The sequence below is a fragment of the Ambystoma mexicanum genome, chromosome 6q (assembly GCF_040938575.1).
Source record: "Ambystoma mexicanum isolate Mex_15411 chromosome 6q, UKY_AmexF1_1, whole genome shotgun sequence".
In the NCBI taxonomy this organism is placed as follows: Eukaryota; Metazoa; Chordata; class Amphibia; order Caudata; family Ambystomatidae; genus Ambystoma; species Ambystoma mexicanum.
Window position 1 is genome coordinate 1,035,984,580 of NC_090937.1, and position 25,337 is coordinate 1,036,009,916.

General features: G+C 44.3%; 1 protein-coding gene across 3 annotated transcripts in view; it reads left to right on the top strand.

The window, feature by feature from the left end:
* The window catches only part of FGL1 (fibrinogen like 1), a 533,869-nt gene that overhangs the window by 283,384 nt on the left and 225,148 nt on the right, over nt 1–25,337 (top strand). For all 3 annotated transcript variants that reach the window (XM_069631565.1, XM_069631566.1, XM_069631567.1), the window contains exon 5: nt 5,163–5,260. In XM_069631565.1, coding sequence (XP_069487666.1) covers nt 5,163–5,260 — 98 coding nt within the window. The remainder of the gene's footprint in view (nt 1–5,162; nt 5,261–25,337) is intronic.

The window sequence follows — 25,337 nt, forward strand, 5'->3', positions numbered from 1 at the left end:
CACTTAGGTGCAAACAGGACCCTTCCAGACACGTTTTCTTGAGTGGGGCCATAAAGTGCAAAGAGGCGTAAATATTAGGCAGCATATATGTACTTTCAGCTTGCACTTAGTGCAAATCGTGTACATGCCGGCTGCCACATAATCCTGGCAGGTACTAGTATTTACAATGGATACCTATGGGAGTTGCCTGCGTTTAGCAGGTGTAAAAAGCTGGCGGACTCCATGGGAGTCCAAAGCATTATCCCCAGCATCAAATGGGGGGGCTGGTGGAACTGCATGCAGGCTCGTACCCAAGGGGTGCCGAAAGCAGTCATTCCACTTCCTGCCCGTCATGTAAATCTGCCAGAACGTAAAAATAAAAAGCATTCGTAAAAATTGCACACATGCTTTTTGCACCAGAAGGAACACGTGGCCCGTTGTAACCAAGCGTAATCTAGATTTACTGGAGGGAAACAAAATCTGTTTACAGTCCTAAGTAGTCATGTTCTCCAAAGTGGTAATTGCGTAGAGCGGAAAAGTCCTGGCCATGGAATTTTAATCATATCCACCACGCAGTGCAGGGGAAAAGTATAGTGTAAAACAGGCAACATTGGCTTTACTCTTCACTTTTTTGCTAAATGTTGTAAATGTCTCTTACAATTAATGATCGTGGTAGCCATTCACACTGGATTCTTTTACCAGGTGGTAAATTCAGGAGGATTCTTTCATAGTAATACTTGGATATACTGAAAACGTTATGCTGATGCTAAACTGGATCAGTGAAAGTGGTGGCAAAATTGGTGGTTAAAGTAGTGGTAATTATTACAGCTCCTTTTACCGCCACTGGTTACCGACACAGTGGTTTGGAAAATACACTGAGTTAGGTATAAAAGTGAAAAAACGAAAATAGGGCCTCATTACATGTTAGGCGGTAAGGGTTTACCGGTATCAGTAAGGGCACAGGTACCGGTTAACCCTTACCGCCTTACTACGAGTTCCCTTTGCGGGACCCCACTTTAACAGCTGGTTTTACCAGCCGTTAAAGTAGGGTGCCGCAAAGGGACCTCGGAGCTAATTACGGTACCGCAATTTGCGGTACCGTAATTAGCGCCTTCCCCATTCCCATGATGCCCTATGGGGGCATAAATGGGAATGGGGAAGGGCCTTGGTGAATGCGGAATTACCACCCCTGCTAACCTTGGAGTAGGGCGGTAATTCCGCCATCCACCAAGGCGGACATGGTAAAATACCGGGGGAAACCATGGCGCTAATAGCTCCATGGTTACCGCCTACCGTGTAATGAGGCCCATAGACCTTTCCAATCCCCTGAGTATTGAAACCATGTGAAAAATGTATGCACGTGGTTTTGCGCCTCATTTTACACTCCAAGGGACCTTACAATATTTAACAGGCGTGTACATTGCTGGAGGCATTTACAGCTTTTTGCAGCTTTTTGCACTATGAAATGCAAAAGATGCTAAGAAACCCGACTCTGCCCTGGATTTCCGTGCATGGTTTCAACCCCGTAGTGCAAATAATAACATTCTGTGGAGAGAACTACAGTGCCCACCAGCGCACACGGCTACAGTCATGTCTGTGTCGCCAGTATGATAATAAAAAAGAAACCCCATCGGAAACATGTTAAACTGACATCCTTACCATTTTCATATGTATGTTGGCAAAATATGAGATTTTCATAACCACGAGCAACTATCCCCACCAATGAACTTTCACTTGCTAGTTGGAACACTAGAGGTTACTCTCATCTGCAGTGGAGTTTAGACAACGGGTTGAATAGTTATGACATTGTAGCTTTACAAGAAACGTGGTTAATAAATCCCCCTATATGGGATGATCATGAGATTAGTTTACTACCAACAGCTGGTCTGTTAGTAGCAGTGAAAGCGAGTAGGGGTCTGAAAATCTCCCCCTGGCAAGCACCAAACAAATTCATGCAACTGGTTAAGATCTCCTTTAACTCACAGACATATGCACTTATTAATCTTTACAGAAATCCAGTGGGCATTACTGATAACAGCTTTTATGATGCTCTTTCCCTTATCTTTGAACACATCTCTGCCCAAAATAATGTCTCTGGAATATTGTTAATGGGTGATTTGAACCTTTCTTGCTTTCATTCGAACAAAAGGAACAAGAATCGTGAGGGTGCAAGATGGACCTCTTTTTTGGAAGATCATGGTTTAAATATGGTAAATGGTGCGATCATAGGTGACATTCCCCCTATGAACACCTGGGAAAGAGGCACCTCAAAATCTACCATTGATTATATTTTCTTAACTAATACCATCTTCATGAATACCAGCAAATTTGTTATAATTAAACAGACATCTAGTGATCACCACCTTTTAGCCTTATTTTGGGCGGTTGAAATTGGCGATCACTTGCAAATTGCACTTTACTATAAACAGACTGTATCTGTCAATAAAGGCATAAACCGTTTCAAATGGTCTGTCAATAAATTACTAGCTCTGAATGATGCTATTCTAAACAATCAAAGTTTACATAAGGCTGGTTCCTATATAGATGTCTTAAGCACCTTCGCGAATCTTTATCCTGTTTACAGTAAACCAGTTAAAAGACATGTTCATGGGTTTGATCTAGCTCTCTGTGAAAGAAAGAAAGCTTACAGAAGAGAGATCAGAAACTATCAGAAATTGCCCATGATTGATCGAATTAAAGCAGTTAAAGTTGCCTCCTCGAGATATCGAAATTGGGTTCGAGCGAGGAGAGCTACCATGTACCAAATAGATGGCGAATACTTCTTGTCAGCTTGCCGTAGTAAAAATTCTGCCTTGGTCTGGGAGCTGTTGAATAAATGTAACACCTCATCCCAAGGTCATGCGCAGCTCAATAGCGTACCTGAATCGGTGTGGGTTACACATTTTTTGACCCTATACGACGATCCCATGATGAACTACTATAATTACAATAGCAACTCTGTAAATAGTTGGACTTTGCATTGTACAAGATTTACTATTCAAGCCTTTATTAAAGCTTCTTCATGGTCTAGAGCGGCAGGCTTGGATGGGCTTACCAATGTAATGCTCAAACAAAACATAATAGAATGGGCACTAATCTTGAACAACACTTTTCACCACATATTACAAACTAAAAATATTCCGCAATCATGGCGTTCTTCTGTGATCATTCCGATCTATAAAAAAGGTGATCGAATGAATCCCAAAAATTATCGTCCAATAACGTTACTAGACGTGCCAGGCAAAATTTTCTCCAGGCTGGTGCTAAGAGATTTTAATGCTTGGTCAAATAAAGTAAATCAACAAGACCCAGCACAAACTGGATTCGTGGCAGGTTTAGGTACTGGCGTCAATCTAATTGCTTTAAATGCCATAAAACAACAAGCAATTCATAAGAAACAAGCCAGATACTTTGCGTTCGCGGATCTTCACTCCGCCTTTGATTCGGTCTCAAGGCCAAAACTTATAGACAAGTTAATCAAAGCGGTCTGCCCATCCACTCTTATTGACATCATTTTTGCCCTCCATTCACAAACCCAGGTCTATGTAAGACTAAAGTCTGAGGGTCTTCTATCAACCCCAATTCCAACGCTTAGAGGGCTGAAACAGGGGTGCATTTTAGTATCTGCCTTGTTCAATTTTTTCATTAATGATGTATGTTGCATTTTTAGCAAAGTAATCGCTGATGCTCCTAAATTGAATGATGTAGAAATTTGTGCCTTATGGTATGCGGACGATCTTGTTTTAGTATCAAAAACTCCCAGTGGTTTACGCAATCTCTTGTCAGCATTATGTTCTTACTTCAAAGAAAATGAATTGGTAGTAAACATGGGTAAAACACAAATTGTCTCGTATGTTCCTAAAGATTTATGCAAACACTTGTTAAATTGGCAGGTTGAGGGGACACCCCTAAAGATGGTACCAAACTACGTCTATTTGGGCCTTATCTTTGAGGGTTGTCCGACGTTAGACTCACATCTAAATAAAATTAAGCAGAAGTTAACCACGGCAATCTGTCAGACACGAGTAATTGTTTACAAACATGGCAAATTCTCCATCAAAGCTGCCATCACTTATTGGGACCAGAATGTTGTAGCAACCATTCTTTATGGTTTGGAAACACTAATTGTCCCCCCACGGTTTCTCAGTTTACTAGAAGCCAAGTTTTGGCGTGCAATCTTAAATCTACCACAATGTATTCCTGGTGTGTTAATACAATATGAATTGGGACTAATTTCTTTAACTTCATTATATAACTGGTGCCTATGTGCCTTATTTCGCAAATGCTTATTATCCACACATGATAATTCTACATTATCAACCATCTCAAGTTACTTGCTTAACTCTACAGAAGTATTTCCGAAATATTGGTCTACGAAAATACTAACAATCATGGTGCATGCGGACATATCACTTGATCTTCTTACGGTTCATCCGGAGCAAGCAAAGAAGAAGGTGTATATGATGGACTGGATTGATACCAGAACTCAGTGTCTAACTTATAAAGACTTTGATTCTACAATCTTTGGTCCCAAGCGTTTGAAAAACATTGCCTCTTATCTATGCTTGGCACCATCTGCTGCCTTAAGAACTGCCATTCTTCGCTTGAGGCTTAACATCTGGCCCACCCGCGAGGTTAAAACAAGAAGAAAACAAATCTCTTCTGACCTCAACTGGTGTAGGTTTTGTAAAAATGTACTGATTGTAGAAACTCTTCAACACCTAATAGTGGACTGTCCAGCGCTTAGCACTTTAAGAAGATTGCACTTTGTTAATCACTTTGCATATTTTGCACAACTTGATCCGAGAAATAGATGGGTCGCCTTGGCAGCCACTGACTGTATGAGTATAAGAATTGCAACGATTAATTTTTTACAGGCCTTGAACTTGGAATGATGGTTTTACAGTATTCTGTGAATTTACATGGTTTTTTCTTATGTGGATTTTATGTTTATGAACTTTTCTATTTTGTATAAATTGAAAAAGTTGATGTAATTTCAACTACATTCAATAAATAAAAAAAAAATAATAAAAAAAAAGAAAATATGAGATTTTAGAATAAGTTGCACTGTGCGCATGCATGTAAGTCTAGTGGGTTAATGGCATGCTACATTGATCTGGCCGGTCCAGGTGAATGGAAGGAATAATTCTCTGCTTTCTTTTACACCACCACCCTGTGGTTAGGGCCTGGGCAGAGTACAAGTACGGCTTCGGAGATTTCACTTCCGGAAATGGCGAATTCTGGCTTGGAAATGACAACCTCCACTTCCTGACTTCACAAGGTAAGAGTGACGCACTGGGAATTGTGATTGGCTCGTATCATATGAAGAACTCAGGTACAACCAGCACTGTTGTTATCAGATCTGGTAAAGCGAAACTGAAGTAGCCTCCTGTGGCTGAGATAAACCCACTCATAAGTAATGCCCACGTTAGCAGGCCAATTCAGCAAGAAAGCAAAATGTGGATGAAGCGGGCACCACCAATTTCTTGATAAATATCAAATTTCTCTTGAAATATTTTAGCGTTTCTTATATATATGAGTTTTTACATTTTTTTTGAGGAGCAGGCCGTGTAGAGCCCAAAGACACCTAGGCCAAAAATGTATGCGGTCCAGAAAACAAGATGGGTGATTCACACCTGTGTTTTGTGGAGTCGACTCGCATAAAGGGGAGGTGGTCCTCAACAGACCTTATGTAAAGTTGTAAAGAGTTTCACAGACTCACCCCCCACCCCCATGTGCACAAGGAAATAGAGCGGCCTTGTTATGATTCAAGGTTTAGAAACAAGAAACGCTCCCCTGGATCTCAGAGAGTGTGTGGGACTTCATACGGCCCGGGGCCTGGGGCATAGGCTGAGTAGTGTGGGCTCCCCTTTGCTCTTGTTTCCTAACCACTAAACTATGGAATGAATTGCAGACCAGTTTTGTTGTGGAAAAAATTATAGGCCGTAGGCTTTTATTTTCTACAGAAAATACACAGAAAACATTTGTAACAACAATGTGCTTTTGGGAACTTCGTGTCCAGGGTTGGAGATGCCAAAACTTCTCCTCAGCAAGTCTTTGTTACCCTTGGGCATCCGTTCCTGGACACGTGCCACCTACGACTTTCTTCTACCGTGTAGCAGAAGAAGAAGAAGAAAGTACTTGGTGTTCTGACTCCTTCTTGTTTCGTCTTCCTTCGTTTTTTGCAGGGTGGGTTGGGTGGCAAAACGTTTCTCTTCCCCCTTTTCCAGGCCCTAGGAGCTTACCCGAATGAGGTGAGCTCCCTACCTGGTTTGTGCTTTCCCCTTCTTTTCTGGGACTACTTATACCCCCAGGCCCCTTTGTTCTTCCCTTTTAGGGGGCCGGAATTCCCCTGGCCCCCTGTTGCTTCCCCTCTGACCTTTCCCTGGTGTTGTGTGTTGTTTCCTGGCAACGCTGGGGTGGGGGCGCCACCTGGCCGCCCCTCCCCTCGGCTTTCACGCCGTTTTTCCCCCACCCTGCGCCTAACCTCCCAGGCCCTCCATCGTGCCGTACTTCGTACGGCCCGGGGCCGGGGGCATAGGCTGAGTAGTGTGGGCTCCCCTTTGCTCTTGTTTCCTAACCCCTAAACTATGGAATGCATTGCAGACCAGTTTTGTTGTGGAAAGAATGATAGGCCGTAGGCTTTTTTTTTCTACAGAAAATACACCGAAAACATATGTAACAACAATGTGCTTTTGGGCACTTCGTGTCCAGGGTTGGAGATGCCAAAACGTCTCCTCAGCAAGTCTTTGTTACTCTTGGGCATCTGTTCCTGGACACGTGCCGCCACACCTGGGTGGGTGTTGCCTCGGCCGCTCAGGTCCCCCCCAAAAGCGGCTCTATCTGCATCCCCGCTCCTCTAGAGCCCTAAAGATATTGTCAGAGAAAACCCCCATCCCTTTGCTAGACAGGTGCACCCCGTCCTGATGAAACATCTCTGGGTTATTTAGTGGAAAGACCGTGCTTTATGAAGTGGAGCCCTGTGCTCCTGCAGTATTTCTCCACTGCTTTATTCAGCTTTCTCCTTGCTGTTTCGATGGCCTGCCTCCGATGTGCCCCATACCAGATTCTCTGTGGTATCATTTCTGACATGAAAATTTCAGTTTTCCACCAGCAGTGTGCTATGCTATGCAGGGACTAGCAAATGTTTCTCTGTAATTCTCCCATATTCGTGCTAACCAGATCGTTTCCCCCGAGGTGTATAACCAGGTACTCGGGCGGGTCCCTGAAACCGATCAAGTCAGACAACCTGTCGTGAATGTCCTCCAGGTGCATCCCCGGGAGGCCCCACCAGGACGTGATTGTCTTTTTGAAATGGAGATCTTGCTCGACCTCCTCAATCCACCTGTCTGCCCGGGTCACAAAGCAATGCCCCACGATCCATGCTGACTTGTAGGGGCCCGTATCTGTAGGAGCGGGGGGGAGAGAGGTTCATATCAGTTCCTCCCTTATATATTTTTGAAACATTGTGACCTCCACCCCCCAATCTTCTTCACACCCTTTGCTCCTAGGCCCCCTGCCCATGCTGAATTAGCTGCTCCTGTTCTAAATGAGTGGGACCCAAATTCAGCTGGATCCCACTCTGCCTTGACTACTGTTTGCTTTAATACCTCCTGGAACTGGTAACTGCTTAATGCGTTGCCGTCCCTGTGTATTAGCAGTTGCCCACGGGCCTCCGGTCGGATCTCTAGAAATGCTTGGGTGATGCATCTGGGACAGTGGTCCTTCTCTCTGAAGCAGTTGAGGTCTATTGCTCTCCCCTTTCCCGCCTGGTCAGTTTTGGATTTCCTCAACATTATGGACATACCCGTGCACCCTATGCTAACCTCGCTTCTTGCCAGGCCATCCCCCGCTATCGTATTCCGGGCTACTACCTCTCCTACCCTGAAAGCCCCATAATATGCTAGGGCAAATGCTGCCCTGAACAGGGCTGTCTCATATCCACTGCTACATGTGTTTTGTAATACTTTCAACAGAATCACCAGTTTCCCAAAATTCAGAGGTCTCCTGCTATCTGGTTTCTTCCCTTCCAACTTTGCCCAACCCTTCATTGCATACTTTATCAGTGGGCTGTTTGTTGGATCCGGTACACCGGCTACCTTTGCGGTGTATGCAACTGCGGCTAAGTGTGCTGCCACCCAGCTTTTCTTTTTCCCTTTGGCAAATGCCCCTTCTAAAAATTCACACGTGTTTCCCATTGAAACTTTACCCACATCTTGCACTCCTGTTTCCACCAATACATTATTCACATGTTTTCCGTACTGCTTACCCGTTTTGTACGTTAGGGCGTTCCTGGCCAGTCTTTCTAGAGCCGTCCTGGTTCCTGTGGCTTTTCTTTTTCTTTTGAGTTAACCTTGTAGTCAACTGTTCTTTCTCCTCCAGCGCTTTTAGTGGGACCCATGCCTTTTTTGGTGTGGGTGTTTTTTCTTTTTTGGCGTCCGGCCTCAGCTCCCTGAACCTGTCCCATTGAAAACGAGACAAGGCGTCAGCCACCACATTTGTTTCTCCAGAGATGTGCCTTGCCTTTATGCATACATTATTTTTCAAACATTCTAGCGTGATAGCTCTCATCAACTCCAATACCACTGGGCATAATGCATTTCCTTTATTCAACACGTGCACCACTGCCATGTTATCCGACCAAAACGCCATTTCTCTGTTATTTAGCTCAGTTTCCCATGCCATACAATGCTACCCAGATTGGAAAAAGCTCCAGAAGCTTGATATTCCTAGTCCATGCTGCCTCCTGCCATGACTTGGCAATTTCTCTGTGCACCACTCTCTCCCTAGTATTGCCCCAAAACCAAACCCTCTGGCTGCATCCGTGAACAACACTCTTTTCTCCTCATCGTTGATGGGCAAGCGCCAGATAACTGACCCATTAAAAACCTCAGGAATTCTCCCCAAACTTCCATGTCTTTCTTGATTCCCCCTCCTAACCTGACTCTGTGGTGCCCCATCTTAGCCCCTCTTGTTCTTAGCTCAATGCTTCTTTGAAATTTTTTTCCTTGTGGTATGACCCTTCCTGCAAAGTTTAGCTTTCCTGCCAATGCTTGTAATTCTCTTACAGTGGCCTTGTTTCTCCCCTTTAGGTTATTGATTGTTTCCAGCAGGTCTGCCACTTTATCCTCTGGGATCCGGCATACCCCCTGCCTTGAGTCAATTTCTATACCCAAAAACTAGATTGTCTGTGTTGGGCCCATCGTCTTTTCCTCTGCCAGCGGGAAACCCCATTTGTTTGTTATCTCTATAAATTTGTTCAACGTGGCTTTGCACAGTTTTGACCCTTGGGGCCCTACAAATAAAAAACGTACAGGTAATGGACCACCCTGGCCTCTTCCATTTCTTTTCTGACTGCCCATTGCAGGAATGAGCTCACTCTTTCAAACTATGCACATGAGATGGCACATCCCATGGGGAAGCATTTGTCAATGAAATATTTTCCCTCCCATTGCATGCATAGCCATTTCTGTGACTCGCTGTTGACCAGTAACAGTCGGAAGGCTGATTTTATATCCGCCTTTGCCATCCATGCCCCCCTGCCTGCCTTCCTGACTACCTCCACAGCTTCTTGGAAATCTGAGTAAGTTACTGTTGCTTCATTTTGCGGGATGCCATCATTTACTGATGCCCCGGGGGGATACGAAAGATGGTGAATAAGTCTGTATTCCCCTTTTTCCTTCTTTGGGACTAGACCCAATGGCGAGCATATGTAATCTATAAATGGCAGGGATGTATAGGGGCCCCCGATCCTACCCAGTTCCACCTCTTTCCGGATTCTTTTGCTTACTAACCCTCTTTTTTCCATAGCCGACTTCAAATTTTGTGGGATCTTCTGCGACCCTTGTCCTGTAAACGGAATGTTGAAACCTTCCTGAAAAACTCGTCTGATCACATTTGCAGCCTCTTGGTCTGGCAATGCTTGGAGCCACTTTTCCATTTTTTCAATTTTAACTTGTGTGGCCCCCTTCTCCCCCAGCTCCTAGTTCCGCTTCTCATTGCCTTTGTTGCTGTTTGCTGTTGCCCTGGTGCACTTGGCGCTGCTGTGGTCTCCCCTACACTTCTCGCACTTGTGGCTGACTTTGCACTTCCTGCCCCAGCTGCATGGTACCCCATTTTCGAAATTCCGGCATTGTGTTGACCCTGAAAGTCCCATAATATGCTTGGGCAAATGCTGCCCCTGCCCGTGCTGACCAGGTGTTTCCGCTGCAACCCCCTGGGCCGTTGCTGGTATGCTGCTCTGCCAACCTCTCTGTGAACTATATTGTCTATTCCGAAAATTCTGCTCCCTTGATCTGTCATAGCTACTTTCGTACCTTCTGTTATTATACCTGTAATAACTTCTATAATCGTTCTGCCAATATTGCCTTCTCTGTTGCCCTCCTGAATTCTGCTCCCTTTTTTCTTTCAATACGTTAAATATGTATAGATTAAAGTTTTCTTCATCCCACCCCATGTCCGGGAAGCAATCCATTTCTTTTCTAAACTCGTGGTCGTATTCTTTCCATGCATCTCCACCAAATGCCTTGTACACTTTTAATACCCTCTGCTGATATGCGACTAATGCTACCCCATCCTCTGGGTATTTCTGTAATATAATAGTGGACATTATCTGGACAGCTGCTACCCAGTTATCGAAACTCTTCACTACTGTCACCCTCCTTAGTAAGCATTTCTCATGATATCCTCTTTTATGTCTTCTATTGACACGTTCATTCCTCTCTTTTGACATTCTATCAGGGAAAAAATGTCTATGAACTCCTTCCTCCAGATTTTCTCTTTAACCTTGTCATTTATGTACCATGCCATTGCTTTCATAGACCGGCCCTGTGCATCTTTCCCCATTGTTGGCCTGCCATACTTAGTCATGGCTGCCCCCTCCTCCTTGCCTGCTGTGACTGTGGCCACAACACCTGGTGGTTCCACCCCCTGCAGGGGGTTCCCTGCCACCAGTATTGCAGTTGTTCCTGCGGGTGCCACCGGCAGGCTGGGTGTAATCCCCTGGGGACTGTGTTCCGGCGGGATCCCCTGTGGGCTGGTTATCGTTGGTGCTCCTTGGGGTGTTGGGACCGGGGTCTCTAGTGGTTCCGACCCTGCCCCCCTGTTCCTCTTCCTGCTCCCTCCATACCAGAGCCCTTCTGCTTCTCTTTGCTTACTACCCCTTTCCATTTCACCCATGCCTTCAGGTGGTCCCTTTCCTCATCCTCATTGCTTTCTGTTTCTGATGATGAAAACCCCGCTCTTCCCTGTGTTTCCTATGCTTTCCTCCCCTCCTGTCTCTGGTTCTGGGCGACTTACCCATACCCGTGATGCACGTTTTCGACATTTTCACAATTTGCCTCCCAACCTTATCATCATTTTTCACAGTACCTTTATGTTTTTCCTTCCTCTTCTTCTTTCTGGGCGCCTCCGGCTGATGTTGGGATCTTCTTGGCTCTTCTCTCCCCCTTTTCTGTCCTTGCGGTAATTCCTTCTCTGCTTCGCTGTTGCTGGATTCCTCAATTAGTAAATGCGACATTACCTTTGCCCTCTCCTCCTTTTGCATGATATCCAGGACCCATTGGGCCCCATACTCTTTTTCTGCCTTTCTGGCCCATTCACTGAATTCCTGTGCCCTTTTTGCTCTTTCCTCCACCATGCTTCTTGTCTGAGTGCTTCTTCTCTGCTGTATCTTCCTCCTTCTTTGGCTTCTTCTATGAGCTTTTTTGATTTGTTGTTCTTTTTACCAATCAGGTGAGTTTTTGTCTGCCTTGTGTATCCCTTCCTGTTTCTCTTGTGTTCTTTCTTTGTAAATTGTCTGTCTTTTAACACACATCCTTTTTCCTGCTTATTTCCGTTTGTCGTGCTTGCCGTGATAGCTGTTGCTGTCCCTTTAAAACAATTCCTTCCTCGCTTCCTCTTTAGCTGGGCCTGCCGTGCCGCATGTTGCTGCTCCTTTAAGACTTTCGTCTTAATACTCCCCCGCCGGGCCTCCGTTCGACATGCTGCACTGCCTTTGCTTCCTCTCTGGGAGAGCCCCTCCTTCTGGCTCTCGTTGACCGTGAAAACAGATGCAATTGCTCACCTCGCTGTCCCGCGGGAGTCTTCCGACGGTCCGGGATATTCTGCTGCTTGCCTCGCTTTTGCTCGGGCATGTCCTGTGTCTCGCCGTGCCCTGTTTCCTCGCGGCTAATCTCCTGCTGGGTGCTCCCGATGTTGCCGTTCTCCGTGGCGGTCCCTCCGATGGTTTCTCTCAGTCTTCTGCTCACCGCTCCGACTCCCGATGCAGCTGCTTGCTCCGTACCTCGACGGCGTTCCTCCACGGGATCCTCTGATGCTCCTGATCCCGGCTCCCGCTCCCGAGTAGCGGCCTTCTCCTGATGCTGCTGTCTTTGGGGAAAAATACAGGTAGGGTTTTCTGCTCCTCTGCTGCAACGGCTAACGCAAGTTTGGCCGTGTGTCTGGGATCAAGACAAAAGAAAAACACTTTCCGCCCACAAGAGCAAAACGTTTCTCTTCCCCCTTTTCCAGGCCCTAGGAGCTTACCCGAATGAGGTGAGCTCCTTACCTGGTTTGTTCTTTCCCCTTCTTTTCGGGGACTACTTATACCCCCAGGCCCCTTTGTTCTTCCCTTTTAGGGGGCCAGACTTCCCCCGGCCCCACTGTTGCTTCCCCTCACACCTTTCCTTGGTGTTGTGTGTTGTTTCCTGGCAACGCTGGGGTGGGGGCGCCACCTGGCCGCTCCTCCCCTCGGCTTTCGCGCTGTTTTTTCCCCACCCTGCGCCTAACCTCCCAGGCCCTCCTTCGTGCCGTACTTCGTACGGCCCGGGGCCTGGGGCAGAGGGGCTTGGGCAGTTACATGCTATTTGTGCCATGGAGCAGACTTTGAAATTGAATCAGCTCTTAACAGGCAGCCACTGCAACTAACACAGCAAGAAATATGGGGGTATGTTGGACATGGTCTGTAACGGCCTGTCAGTCTGAGCCTTCGCGAGGACCTCAGCGAGGGCTGTTGGCCATTGTCAGCCATGTCGGCCCCTGACAAGGGGGGTGATAGCCAGTCATACCCCGGGGTTCATCCAGGGTGCAAATGGTTTAATTTGTATAGTTTTGACAAGAGATGGGCTGAGCGCATATTGTGCGAGCCCAATCTCGCGTAAAAGAAATTAAAACAAAATATCCACTTCCATTCCTATGGTGGCCATGGGTGACTTAGAGCACAAAGCTCCGGCTCAGCAGGTAAGAGGGTGGAGAAAGGGTATGTTTTATTTTGGGGGTGGGAGATGGATGGGGAGGTGAGGAGGCAACAGGTAGAGGGTCCCTGTTGCCTCCCCACAATCAAGATGGCATTACCCGGGGAAGGGCCTCGGGTGGCTGAAAACAGCAGGCGGTACACAGTGGGTTCTCATCGGCTGTTCCAGCCACCTGATTACCTGAGTGCCCTTCCCTGAGTGTGAATCATTTTTTAGGATAAACTCCTTTTTTGCTTCATGTACAAGTCCTAACTCATCTAAAATATTTGGAAACAATAGTGAATCGTAAAGAGAAGAAGAAATAAACATTGATTTATTCAATACATTGATAATAAACCACAACTCACTTAAATGCTTTAATTAGTTGTGGACAACAAAACATATATAGAAAACATTTATAATTTTCCCAATTGAGCTGCAACACACATGATAATTCTAAACAAGACATTTCATTAACTTTGTAGTGCAAGATGACGGGGGTAAATCCAGGGTGGCAAGCGATCTATGCCCAAGACTTCCACCACCCACAGATGAGGTGCCCCAACTGGAAATCTTGAAAGCTTCCCAAGAATGCAGGTCAAAGGTTGGGATACTTGTGCTCATGATTGAATACAGTTTTCGAAACAGCCACAGGAGCTGAATCTAAGCTGTCTGAGCTCGAAGCCATGGTGAAGTCTTTAGGGTACCAGCTGCACAATGCACAGGCCACCACAGTGGGCCTTGAGAAGCCGCTAGAAGAGCTGAGGGGAGGGCCCGCTGATGCAACATCAGAGTAGTGAGTCCAGCAGAAGGCGAGCGAGATAAAGATCCGGCTACTGATAGTTTGCGATCATTTTTAGTTTTGATTATGTTCCTCTCTCCTTTCCTTTCTTGCCTTTTTGTGCCTCTTTCATTTCTTTTCTTATTTTAGTAAGTACATTCTAAATTGAGAGAAAATGTAAATGTAAATAATGTAAAATGATTTGTTTTGTAAAAGTTTTTGAAAGGTTCATTATTTGAACCAACCAAAATAAAAAAATAAAAATAAAAAAAAAAGATCCGGCTACATTTCCCAACTGCAGCTGGACCCAGTCGGTCAGGAAGAGCTTTCTCCAATTTTCACAGTGGAAAAAGTGCATAGTGCATATGTTTAAGCCTGTTAATGTTGGGGTGTGGGTCAATTACTCTAAGTCGGGTAGGAACAACCACAGTTCTAACTATGGTAGACATTATGATGGACTTAGTTGGGTTAAAGGTCTGAGGGTTGCGGCTGGGAAAAAGAAGTATAGTTTAATCAGCTTGATTGCGTGTTTTCAATGGCATTTGGGAGGCAGGGTCTGGTGGCACCACAGTTCGGGTGAAAGGAAATTGGTGAATTAAAAATGCTGTTTTGTAAATTGTGTGGGTTAGGATATTATATTAAATGTATTGCATGGGTTCCTTTTGAGGTGGTATACAATGCAATTGGCATTTTTACAGGAAATACACTTTAATTTGATTTGGTTAAACTTAACCCAAAAAGGGGAGGAAGAGTGTATGGCACTTCTTATTCGAGATACAGGAACGGGGTGCTTACTTGGGTTTCCAGTAGCGTCCCACTGGAAGTGATTCATTTGGTGGTGGGCCCTATTGGTGGGTATGTGATATTGACTAAATCACTGGATGGGTTGAAGCGATGCATGGTGAAGCTATAGGACCAAACTCAGGAAGACGCCCAGGTTTTCCCAAAACCTGAGTGTGTTATGTGTTTAGGTGTGATGTTGTTGTGGGCGGGTGTTTGTAACTCTGCATTGAATAATGCCCTGGCTAGGTCTGAGCCAGGGAGGAGCCCCAGGGGGATATCACTGAGAGCACTGTGTGGCTCCTTGAAGCAGCTTAAAATGGTTCATAGCTGGAGGTTCTGGAATGCTGAAACTAGCTCTTACTCTTATTACTCAGTGGTTCATAGTCTACACTCTTGGCTAGACTGTTTATTTGTGAACGACGCACATTATTATAAATTCACTGAACTACAATGTTTAGCCTGAGTGACTGCAAACCACTCACTCATTAGCGGCACATGTGAACTGATGTGAAAACTGAATGTAGATTTCCTACAGTATGTGGAGTTTGAGGTGGGGATAGGTAACGATATTGGACCTTGGTAGATCTACCAGGATACTGGCAAATCATTTCTAGCACTCGGTCCGGCAGCATTACCGCCGGATTACAAGTAACTGAGTGACAGTGTTAATCTCCATTAATTTGCTGTCATTACCAGCAACGGCAATACCGGTGGCAGTAATGACAGCATTTTTTGCCAGTAGGGCGCCTGCCTTACCTCCAGCTCTTAGCTGACTGAAGGTAGCACAGGTGCCCCACTGGCAAACCTGTAGTCGGCTGGTCAGATAAAGTGCCGGTATACGTGAATACTGGCACTTTAATACCGGACTGGCTGACATGTAATGATGCCGACTGTTTCCTATTTTGACACAAATAAATCCACAGCATCTTCCATATTGTATTGTATTTGTCATTTATATAGCGCCCTTTCCCCATTTGTATGGCCTCAATGCGCTTTTTGGTTGGAACGCCCTCGGTGACCGCAGTCCATGTGTAGGAGGATCAAAGAGTTTACATTAAAAGATGCATGTGTGGATTTTAGCTGATTTAGGACTCCGGTGGTATGGCTAGGCTCCAGTAAGCAGCCCAGAGGTCAGGCACGTGGGTGGGTGCTGTTGGTGGTTTAGGATATAGTGTTAGTGCTGAAGATTCGATGTGTGCCCAGCTAGACTGAATTTCCTTTGTTGGTTGTCGCTGTATACTAATGACAGAGGTGTTGAGGTACGTCAGGGATTTCAGTGTGGACGGCTATGTGTGCTGCTAGACCGGAATGGCATAGCCATAGCTGCATTCTAGGGTGCATGGACGGGTGGCTGTGCCTGTGGCTTGTGTCCACAGACGTGGTCTAAGTATACGTACCGTACACTTGGATGGAGTTCGACTACAGTTTTCTTTTCCTCTGTCCAATGCGATTGGCTGGTCTTGCTATTCGTGGTCTCCCTAGAACGACTACACTAGGAGTGGATTTTGGGGGCACCTTTGCTTGATGCAGTGTAATTCTTTTATAGCACAGGTGAGAGGCTGTTTGATCTAAAATGTCGTAGGCGTTAGTGGAACATTGCAGGGCAAATTGAAATAATAGAGGGTAGGTTGCAGGAACTTGAATCATACCAACGTAATACTTTGGCTTAAACAAATCGGCCTAGTGAAGCAAAGGAATTTGAATATTCCTCCTGGTGATGCAAGCAATATGAATTTGGGGATAAATCAATGGGACTTGTAACCTGGTTAGTGACGAACCAAGATAATATGCAACGTATCACAAACATACGAGTTGAGATTGGTAATAAAGAGAAAGTGGGGCAAGGTAAGACCGAGACCACCAGCGCTTGCAATCAATAACGATACTGGTTTGTTCTACGCCTGCGGGTGATTTGTATAGTGTGGATGTATTGCCCTACAGTCCACAGTTTATGAAATGTGCCTTACAAAGCATATACATTCACACTCCGCCAAAATAGTTGATTTTTTAATAAGCACAGTTGTGCATAATTTAATGGTAGACCAGATCAGCCTGACACGTGTTTCTGGAATGTCCCTTCTTCTGAGGCTGACCAATCATCAAGTTACGGTAACGTATAAATTCAACAATTTGTATAATAATAGCACAGTGCAAGACGTATCAGGGGATGGCAAAACCAACATACAGTAATAGTTATATACATGTTCTATCATATGTAATACAAGTTTTCACATGTTACACAAAGGATGCATTATACGTATAGTTCATTGTAGCAATTGCGTATTCACCACATTATAGTTTGAGCAATGTAAATACATACCAATCAATTCAGGCGTAAGGCATAAGAAAAATTAAAAATGGAGAAGAAAAATAAACGACCTGTTAGTCTGTATAAAGAAATATTTAGAACAATGATCTCAATTGCGGTGTGTCACATCATGTATCCCTGACTGTCAAAAAAGAGCAAAAATTGCATAATTCCCAGTTTCACTCTTCCGATTTCTGGTGTCATTAGCCCAATATGATGGTTGAAATAGTAAAAACAAATACCACAGATTAAAACCAACACTAACCATATAATCCAAATTCACTATTTCTGGTTCCCATTGAATTATTGCGATCTGCACCTAACACCACAATTATTTAAAGCACTGAAAATCCATCCACCATCTGTAAATCATAAACCAGATACTCATATTCAGATTCGCTGGGGCATATATAACCATATCAGACCAACACCATAACACCTTATAGTTCATTGTAAATTATATTACCTTCTGCTTCGTGCATTAGCAATTGCTCTTGCACCACAATTACTGTAGATCATATCACCATACCGTGTGCACAATTCCACGTGTCATCCAAGCATATATTCAATGTTGGCGATTATTAGGTGGACCCAGAAAAAGAAAAACAGAGAAATATAGTTCCGAATGAGCACCTAATTTTCAATGTAGCTTAGTCAATTAGTACTGAGCCGTGCACAGCGGTTCCTTGAGGGACAGTAACAAACTTAATGTCCTCCTTATTCACCAGCCTTTCGGCAACTGCTACTTTTTCGGGGGTACCGGTCACGCTGTTTCCTACATCTGATAAAGTAAAGCTAGTCTAGTTGCAGATGCATTGACACTCGGTCCAATGCGTCTGCCATCTTGTGTGAGTATTCTCCATATAAGTTCTATAGGTATGATCCAAAAACCGTACTCTTTTCATAATTAGACACCTTGGATATACAAGGAATCGCAATAGTATTGCTCTCCTTGCTCATAATGGAAAAAAGTCACATTAATGATGTATCCGTGATTTTAAAAATTAATCGTGCAGTCCCTAAAATATAGGGCTATGTGTGTCTGTTCCATTGCATAAATAGCAAAGCTACTCCAATCATATCTAAATAGAAAATAGATATTCCTCCTTATTACTGAATTTCCTGTAATCAATAATTGATTTATCTCATATATATGCATCCTTTTGTCAGTCAGCTACCATGGCGCGATGTTAGCCACCCTTGAGATCATTGCGTATGGCTTGAAGCTAAGAATAACCTTAACGTTCACCTAAACATTAATGCCTGCAGTTTAGGTTAAAAGCTAACCAGTACACATTATCATTGATATATTATTAACCGATTGGTAAGTTCCACAAAAAAATACCACAAACATTTTTACAATCAAAGCATATTATTTCATTGGGACACACCCAATTATACCTTTTAACCTATATGAACACATTTTGATATATATGAGGGTTCACAAAGCTCTTCTTAATTATAATTGCATTAGATAGAATCATTAGTTACTGAGTACATTGTGTGCACTATTGATAGGCTTCAGAGGAACACCTGGAATTCATGATCTGAATTAAGGCCCTGAGTTACGAACCTATATTTGCAAATTAATCTCGCCTCTAGTTGTCTTAGTTTAACTTCCCGTTTGCCTCTCTATGAGAGGTTTGCTTGAGCTATACCTGTAAAACGAATAGCTTTTTTGTCATCCATTTGATGCATTTCCTGCCAATGCAATGCTAAAGGATATTTACTCTCGCGATTAGACATGGATGACAAATGTTCTCTTATCCGAATTTTCAGGGTCCTGATGGTACTTCCAATATAGCATAATCCACAGACACAGGTGATGCAATAAATTACAAATGATGTGTTACAATTAATACATTATTTAATCATATGTTTCATCAAGGTTCCAAAGTCTAGTACTGCTGTTTCCAATGTGTGTGCGCACATGTTGCAGCTACCACATTTGTGAAAGCCATTGGGTCGACCATGGAGACAACCATGGAGACAACCATGTATTGCCCCTGCTTGAATTTGGCATGTATGGCATGTATTTTTCAACGTCGGAGCTCTACTAAAAATAATACCAGGATTAGGTTCAAGCCATTTTGTCAGATCTGAATCTAAATGTAGCAAATGCCAATGTCGTTTCAAAATTGTATAGAGATTGTTACTATCAGCATTAAATCTAGTTATCAATCTTACTTGATTCACTTGTTTAGTACATATTTGTCTCGGAATTAATAAACTTTCTCTCATCAGACTTGAAACATCCCGTTCTGCTTTGTTCAGTACCAGCGGCATATACCCTCTTGCTTTGAACTTGTCATGAATTACATTTTCGACAGCAAAATCACTGGAGTCTGAGCAGTTTCGCCTTGTGCGTCTATATTCCCTCAAACAGATATTATTGATTACTGTCTTTTTGCGACAACTTGTTGCATGCAATTCAGCGTTAACCGAAGTCGGTTTACTAAAAGGTTTTAGTCTTGAAACCATTATCAGTCGCTATTACAGTCAGATCAAGGAAATCAATCGAAGTTACATTCCACTGAACAGTAAATTCTAAACCCCACTCATTTTCATTCAAATACTTAACAAATTCCATCAGATTTTCAACATTATCGGTCCATATCATGAACACATCATCTATAAATCTCTGCCAAATATAGATCATGTCAAAACATTTTTTACGTGTGAAAACCTATTGCTGCTCGGAATGATTAATAAAGATATTATAGATTATATTTGATCCCTTCTGACTTCCACGTGAAAGGCGAGGATGCTTCAAACTCCACTACCTCACTTCCCCTTACTGTGACATTGAGCAATAAGACTTCTCACTGTTTATTTTAAGACCATAGGCCTCCCCAAATCTCTCTAGTAGCCCCTTGCATGCCCTCAGCGACTCCCTCGGCTTTGTTAGTGTTAAAAGCATGTTGTCTACAAACACAGCTACTTTATCTTGGACCCTGCCAAAGGGTACCCCATGTACCTCCCCAGATTCCATCAGGGCCTGCAGTAGTGCTTTTAAATATATTGCATAAAGCAGGGGGCATCTCTGCTTGGTTCCCCTACTTAATTGAATGACCCGGGACATGGTACCGTTGATAAGGGGCGACTCTGAGAGTTGACTCTGGGCTCTAAGCCTGTGAGTAGGCTCAGCCATCAAGTATTTCCAAAAGCCCTCTGAGACCATCCTTAGGGAAATCAGAACTGCAGAAACTAAAGTTCACTGTAGATAATAGCTCTCTTGTTCCGAGATGTGGACCTGGGAGAAAGTCAGAAAATTGGGACTGGTTAGCTGGTGTATTGGCCAGCATTTGTAAGAAATAGACCGTCCTGAAGGAACAAGGCCCCATCGCTTGGATCTGCTCATGGAACATGAGAGGTTTTAACTCACACTTTACAGATAACCTGAGTTCCCTGGGCAAATATGATATTATTTGCCTACAAGAGGCTTGGCGCAGGTCAGCCCCCTCGTGTGATGTGTATGAAAGTTTCTTGAATCTGACTTGAAAGGGGGTAATGGGGAGGCCATTTTTAGGACTATTGACTCTGTTAAAGGTAGACTTTGGATTTACGGTGGTAGGTCATGAATCCCCTAATCTGTACGTTCAAGTACTAAAACTGTCAAGGATGGTATGGGGTAAGCAGGAACACCTCTTTTTTTTTTAAACACAACATTTTATTACGTTTTTACCACATCAACACAGGTATCACCATAATGCATTAAATACGAGCTAATTTGACAAGACATGCAACACATAGAGTACACCGAGTGCGGGAACCGATAGTGTCCTTCTAGCACTGTGGGGAACCGCATTGAGTCCAACCCCTCCCCTTCCGTCGCCAGTTCCTCCTTTATCCGTTATTGAATGTCTACTGGAGGGGAGAAATAAACTTTGTTAGATCAGTCACAAACGTGGTGGATCAGGTGTTGGCTGACTGGGAGAATGTTAGCTTGATCGTGTGTTGGGACCTCAATATCCATCTGTTGGAAGGGAATGGTGTCCCCTGCAAAGAGTCTGAGTTGGAAGGAAGGGCTCGGGAGTGGTCTCTTCAAGCTGGGGCTAGGGATCCACACATGTTAAATGGGCTGACAAAGGGGGATAGCCCAGGAGGTTGTTCATGGGGTAGGGGGCAAAAGAAATTTTGTGTGGACTATTGTTTTGTTTCAGGCAATATCCTTGATAGAGTGAAAAGACTAGAAATAGTGGAGCAGCTTGTGAGTGATCATGATTTGGTAGCTATTGAGCTGGAGATTGGGGTTCATCTAAATCGAGTCAAATAATTAACCGGGTGGAAATTACCTGGGCCTGAAACAGACTAAAGGTGGGAAAGAGAGAGATTCAAACAATCTGTGGAAAATATGAGGTGGCAGTGGAAGGGGACACTGCCTATGTCGCATATAATTTGATCTTAAAAGACTTTTCCTCATCAGGAAAGCAATTTAAAAATGTGGGGCTACTGCCTAAGCATGCTTATGATCTAATGGTCCACAGTGCTAAGAAAGAAATGAGGGAAGCCATGAGGAAAATTAAAGCTGTCAAGTCTTCAGAGTACGCCGAGCTGATCTGCCTCGGTAAACAGACGTTTGGGAAATGGCTCATAGCTACTAGAAGCCAACACCTGCAGACAGAGGCTGAGCAGATGTTGAAGGTAATCTGCAAAAAAAGGTACCTCTGGGAATTGTTGAACAATGGGGGATCCTTCAGAGCAGACCTGATGCTGGGCCAAGTCAGCAAGTCGATCTGGCATTCCCATTACTCTTGGTGGTTTTCGAATCCGGGTGATCCAGTGAGAAGAGAAGTGATAGGGAGTACGCAGAAGTGGGTGATAGAAATTGAAAGGGAAGATCTGGAGGTATGGATAAAGGGGCTTAGCTCTTCAAGAGCGGCCGGGCCAGGTGGCATCTCTAATCAGCAGCTCACAGAAAATCCAGAGGAGTGGAGCCGACTGGTTAAAGTGGTCCTTGACCAGATTCTATGTACACATCAGGTCCCAGTTACTTGGCATGAGGTGATAGTTGTCCCTATTTACAAGAAGGGCAATTGTGCTGATCCTCTGAACTATCGGCCGATAGCCCTCCTTCATTCTATGGGGAAGCTTTTTGCCTCGGTTCTTTTACGGGACCTGACAGAGTGGGCTATGAAGGTGGGAAGGCTGGATCCCCGTCAAACGTGATTCATAAGGGGCGTGGGAACCTCCCTGAATCTCTTTGTAATTGATGCCTTAAAACAAAGAGCACTTGAATCTGGGACCTGTATCCACATGGCCTTTATGGACTTGGAACAGTACTTCGATTGCGTTAACAGGGCATAGCTGTGAGCGAAATAAAATAAATTGGAACTGCCCTGCTGACCTATTGGAAGCGATCTGTGCTCTTTACTCTGCCACATCGGTCCAAATTAGACTGGCTGCCTTGGGGGTTCTCCCTGAAATGGAGCTTGAAGTAGGGCTGCACCTTAGCCCCTTTATTGTTTAGTTTGTACATCTCAGACCTGGATGAATCGCAGGCAGCAGTGAGGGTTTTCCCACCTAAAATTAATGGAATTGCTATTCCCTGGGTCCTCTATGCGAACGACCTAGTGTTCATGTATTTTACCCAAGTTGGCCTGCAGAGGTGTATCAAGAGGTTCGTGCAGTTTCTGTGAGACAATGGCATGAAGGTCAATGTCAGTAAATCAAAGATCATGAGCATGGAGTCTGCCCGCAGGGGGCCGAGGAAAGATCATGCTTGGTGGGTTGCCAATGAGAAAATGGAAGTGGTAGAGACCATGGTCTATTTGGGAGTGGTCATCAACAAGAACTATGATGATAGAGCCCATTATCGCTCGCTCCGCAACAAGGCAACAAGGCTGGTGGCTCAGGGCATGAGGATCCTCTGTAGATACTGTAAATTCTCACTCTCTCCTCTTCTATCTTTCTACCGTCAAAAGGTAGGTGGTGCCCATACTTACCTATGGTTGTGAAGGAATGTTGAATATGTCCTGGACGGTATGGGCCTTATTAGAGGGCCTGTTCTGGAGAAAGAACCTTAAGCTACCCAGCTCTCTGAGGATGTCTACGATTAGGCATGAACTTAGACTACAGTCTCTGGAGTTCATTGTCCTCTGTAAATCTATGGTGTTCTACAGAAAATGTAGGGTGGCGCAAAGTGAAACCCCTTTCGAGATTTTCAAGGTGATGGGAAAATCTTCTGATCAAACCCTTAGGAGGTGGTGGACGAAGATGGAGGTAATCCTTGCAGAGAGCAAGGTGGATAGGGAGTTGATTTCAAACCGCTTGAAAAAAAAAGAAAAATGCAAGAACAGGACTGGGTGGATACTGTTCGCCAAATAAATCTAGATACCCTAAGACCCTGTCTGGAAAGAGAAAAAAGTGTTGGAATCAGCCCCCACAATTTCTAGTACAATTTCCCTCTCCCCACTATCGGGACTTGTTGCTTAGGGTGCAACTTAACATACTGGCTACTAGGGAAGTGGAACTGAACAGGAAACACATATCCAAGGATTTTACGTATTGTAGATACTGTGGATCTCCAGGGGAACCAGAAATTCTCCGCCATCTGGTGACCTCATGCAGTGCCCTAAAAGATTTGCATACTAATTACTTGCAAGCCCATAGGGACTTCAGATTGACAACATTGGACCTACAGTGGTGGGAATGGACATTGATGGGAGAGAGAATAAGTCTTTGTTTGGCAGCCTTGCAATTTATTGAAGCAGTGCTAAAAACGGCAAACGAGGTTGCCTGAGGGAAGGGCATGCTGGAAATGAGTTGGATGATGAGGAAACTACTGTAGAGCTCTGAAGCTCCTTGTCGCTTGATAAGAACTGATATTTGGGCCTCAACACAGAGGAGGGTTGAAATCACTTATGTCAAATTGTGAGCTAATATGGAGAATGCTTTTTAAAATGGTGTTTGACAATAGACCTTGGATTTCCAAAGGGAGACGGAAATACGTGAGGAATGTGAAAATTGTAGACATTCTTGGTCTTGTTTTTTTTTCATTTAGTCTTCTTTCCTTTTGCTGATGTAGAGTAGAAGGATTTGTTTTAATGTTTTAATGCAAATGGTTAAATGACTTATTGTTTAATAAGTTCAACCAATAAACATTTTATAGAAATAAAATTAAGAAGGCGAGCATTGGGTGTCTTGTAGTTGGCCTGTACCATTCATAGGAAATTTTCTCCCACCCCCATCCTTTCCATTACTCAAAACAAGAACGTCCACACCACCCTGTCAGAGCCTTCTCAGCATCCAGGGATAGGAGGATTCCCCTGTCTTGTGGGCCTTCTCTACTAAGTATGCCTGATGTTATCAAATGTCTGCTGCTTCCTGAGAACAAAGCCTGTGATTGATCATGGTGGATCAGGCTTGGGAGATATGCCTCTAATCTTTTGGCCAAGATATTAGTGTATATTTTAGCATCAACATTTATCAATGCTATTGGTCTGTAGGACGTGCCTCTGGTGTGGTCTCTGTTAGGCTTGAGGGTAAGAGTTATTTTTGCTTCCTCCATAGAGACTGAGATTCTCCCTGTCTTCCGAAAGTGATTAAATAAGTTGGATAAATATGGGGCCAGGACTCTACAGTACGTTTTATAAAAAGACGCCATAAAGCCACCCGATCCAGGTGCCTTGTTTGGGGGAGGCCTACTATTACCTTTCGAACCTCTTCCTGCGTGACCTCCCTTCCAAGTATTTCCGTTGCCTCCCCTCCCACTGAGGAGGGTTGAATCCCCTCCAGAAATTCTATTTGGCACTGACTCGATGGACTCTGTGTCCTGTATAGATCTGTGTAATTCTTGGATTTTCTCCATATTGAAGTGGCGGATCACCTGTTTGTCCATTATGGCTACAATGTTATTGTCCCATGCCGGGCCCCTAAAATGTCACGCAAGAAGCGTGTCAGCTTATTGGCTTTTGCGTAAAACTTTTGCCGTGCAAATAATAATGATCCCACCGCTCTTTTAGTTTGTTAAGTTGGCATAACGCCTGTCTGTATTCCTTTGTTCTTTTCTTTGAGGGTGTCTACCCTGCTCGATGCTTTGCATCTTCCGCCTCTCCCTCTAGCTGGGTCTCGAGTAGTTTCAGTTGCCTATCCCTTTGTGCCTTAGCGGCAATACATTTCCCCCTTATTGTGGCTTTGAAGGCATCCCATCGGACGCTTTCTCCCGTATCTGCAGCGTTGTTGAGCATAAAAAAGTCCCTGATTTTCTCCCCACACTCCTCTCTAATAGCTAAATCTCGGGTCAATTCCCCAGGAAGCTCCCAGCCCCAAATCC